The following is a 1,948-nucleotide window of genomic DNA, read 5'->3' as shown; positions in this document are numbered from 1 at the left end:
AAAAAAAAAAAAAAAAAATTCACACATTTTTCTACTTTGGTTAATTTTTCTTTTTGGGTATTGGCAAATCCGAATATTATATATATAGTGTAGCGAGCTTAACTGTCAGCAGGTTCTAGTGTTAATCCTATCTGGTAGTACTACAGAGGTAAACGTTCAAAGCAGAACTTCAGAATCCGAATAACATGATTAACTGCAGTCGCTATGGGATGTTAATGATGATTACTTAAGAATGACTTTAAAGAATTAAGAAAGAGGGTTTTTATCGCCAATTATACCATTATCATGACTGCATCACAAACTATTGTGATAAGATTTTAAGGCCGTATCTCTCAGTCCTAATGTTCAGCATAACTTTGATCAATGGTTTGTTTGTAGTCTTCCTTTTCCTTCTTTAATGGTGGATGAGGAATATTTTTTCTGGTGCATTACCGCCACCTGCTGGTATGGAGTGTAACATCTTCATCAGGGGTTGGAGATTCCTACTTGTAAATTTGTGATTTCACTTGTACTATCTTTTACCCCATAACAAATCTCTTCAGACCTTTGATATTAGAAATGTTATCAAGGATTTTTTTCCGGTAGAACAATAAACCCATAAAAGTTTCAGAACAACACAAACACTACACATGAAAGCAATAAATCTTGTTATTTTCTTTAGTAATCCTATTTTTAAATAACACTGGTCACAAAACATTTATGAACCAAGTATTACTCACTTTTTTTTTTTTCAAAATCAATGTGTATAACAAAATGTAAGATTTATAAACCTACAATAACATAAAACTATTAAAAAAATAGTGACGCTGCTGCTTTTCAAGCTAAGATAAGCCTCTGTGCCTTTTCTGAGCTGTATTTTATTATTTGTTTTTTCATTCTTAGGATTTAAAATAAAATGAGAATCCAAACTTCAAAATAAGAGGAAAATATTTGAAAAAAAATTAGGTGCTTGCTGGATCCATAAAATGAACTGGTGGTGGAATTGTGGAGAATCTAAGCTTTCCAACGATGTCTAACATGTCTATAATGGTAAAAAAGAGAGGTTAAAAAAATAAGGTTTGAGAAAAAAAATTTGTTTACTACTAAAAATAATTATTTAAATAATCAAATCTAAGAAACTGCAACAATTTTTCTTTTTGTTTTTAGAGAGTAATTTTTGAATAGTTTCATATTTGGATGGCATCTTTTTAAAAATGTCAATGTCCTAGGGTGTGTTTTCTTGCAACAATAATGGAACAGATTTCACTCTATAGATCTTTACAAACTGTTGATCATATTGACATTTACAGGCCAAACTATACTTTGTCTCTAGATGTTTATATCTGCAAACCCTCACCAGTAGGAGCTGTCACTTATTGTCCACCACAGAGAGCTTTACATGTGGTGACAAATTTTGATATTAGCCCAATATGGGAATTCATGCTGCATATTGTTTTCTTTTTTTTTTTTTTTATCAAATCCAATATTGTCTAATGAAATACTTCAATATTTTTCCAGAATCTATAGTTTTTCTCAGAGTTCTGTTCAGTTCCAAATGCAGATCTGGATTTTGCCTTCTTGCTTTTTCTGTTCTTGTCACTTTAACCTGTAATGTGAAAGTATAACTTGTTTTCCTGTGCTTAGTGCCTGGTGTTGGGTGCCGGACCATGTGGGCTGAGAACGGCCATCGAACTGTCCCTGCTGGGGGCCCAGGTGGTGTTGTTGGAGAAGAGGGAGGATTTCAGCAGGAACAATGTTCTCCACCTCTGGCCTTACACCATCATTGACCTCCGAGAGCTTGGAGCTAAAAAGTTTTATGGCAAATTCTGCTCTGGCACCTTGGATCACATCAGTAAGCAACTTTTACATCTAAGCTGAAGGGTTAGGGTTTCGATCTACGGTATTACTGCTCACTAGAGGTAAACAAAAAAATCAACATGGCGGCGCCCGTAACATTCAGGAAGTTATG

At 34.0% G+C, this 1,948-nt stretch overlaps 1 protein-coding gene across 1 annotated transcript in view; it reads left to right on the top strand.

The window, feature by feature from the left end:
• Positions 1–1,008: 1,008 nt before the first annotated feature.
• The window catches only part of LOC107103849 (protein-methionine sulfoxide oxidase mical1-like), a 38,809-nt gene continuing 37,869 nt past the window's right edge, over positions 1,009–1,948 (top strand). Inside the window, exons 1-2 of the mRNA XM_015403686.1 lie at positions 1,009–1,029; positions 1,624–1,831. Of these exons, the coding sequence (XP_015259172.1) occupies positions 1,009–1,029; positions 1,624–1,831 (229 nt within the window). The remainder of the gene's footprint in view (positions 1,030–1,623; positions 1,832–1,948) is intronic.

This window comes from Cyprinodon variegatus, unplaced genomic scaffold (assembly GCF_000732505.1).
Source record: "Cyprinodon variegatus isolate N-32 unplaced genomic scaffold, C_variegatus-1.0 Scaffold1543, whole genome shotgun sequence".
In the NCBI taxonomy this organism is placed as follows: Eukaryota; Metazoa; Chordata; class Actinopteri; order Cyprinodontiformes; family Cyprinodontidae; genus Cyprinodon; species Cyprinodon variegatus.
The sequence above is the reverse complement of the archived record's forward strand: the minus strand, read 5'-3'. Positions and strand labels throughout refer to the sequence as shown.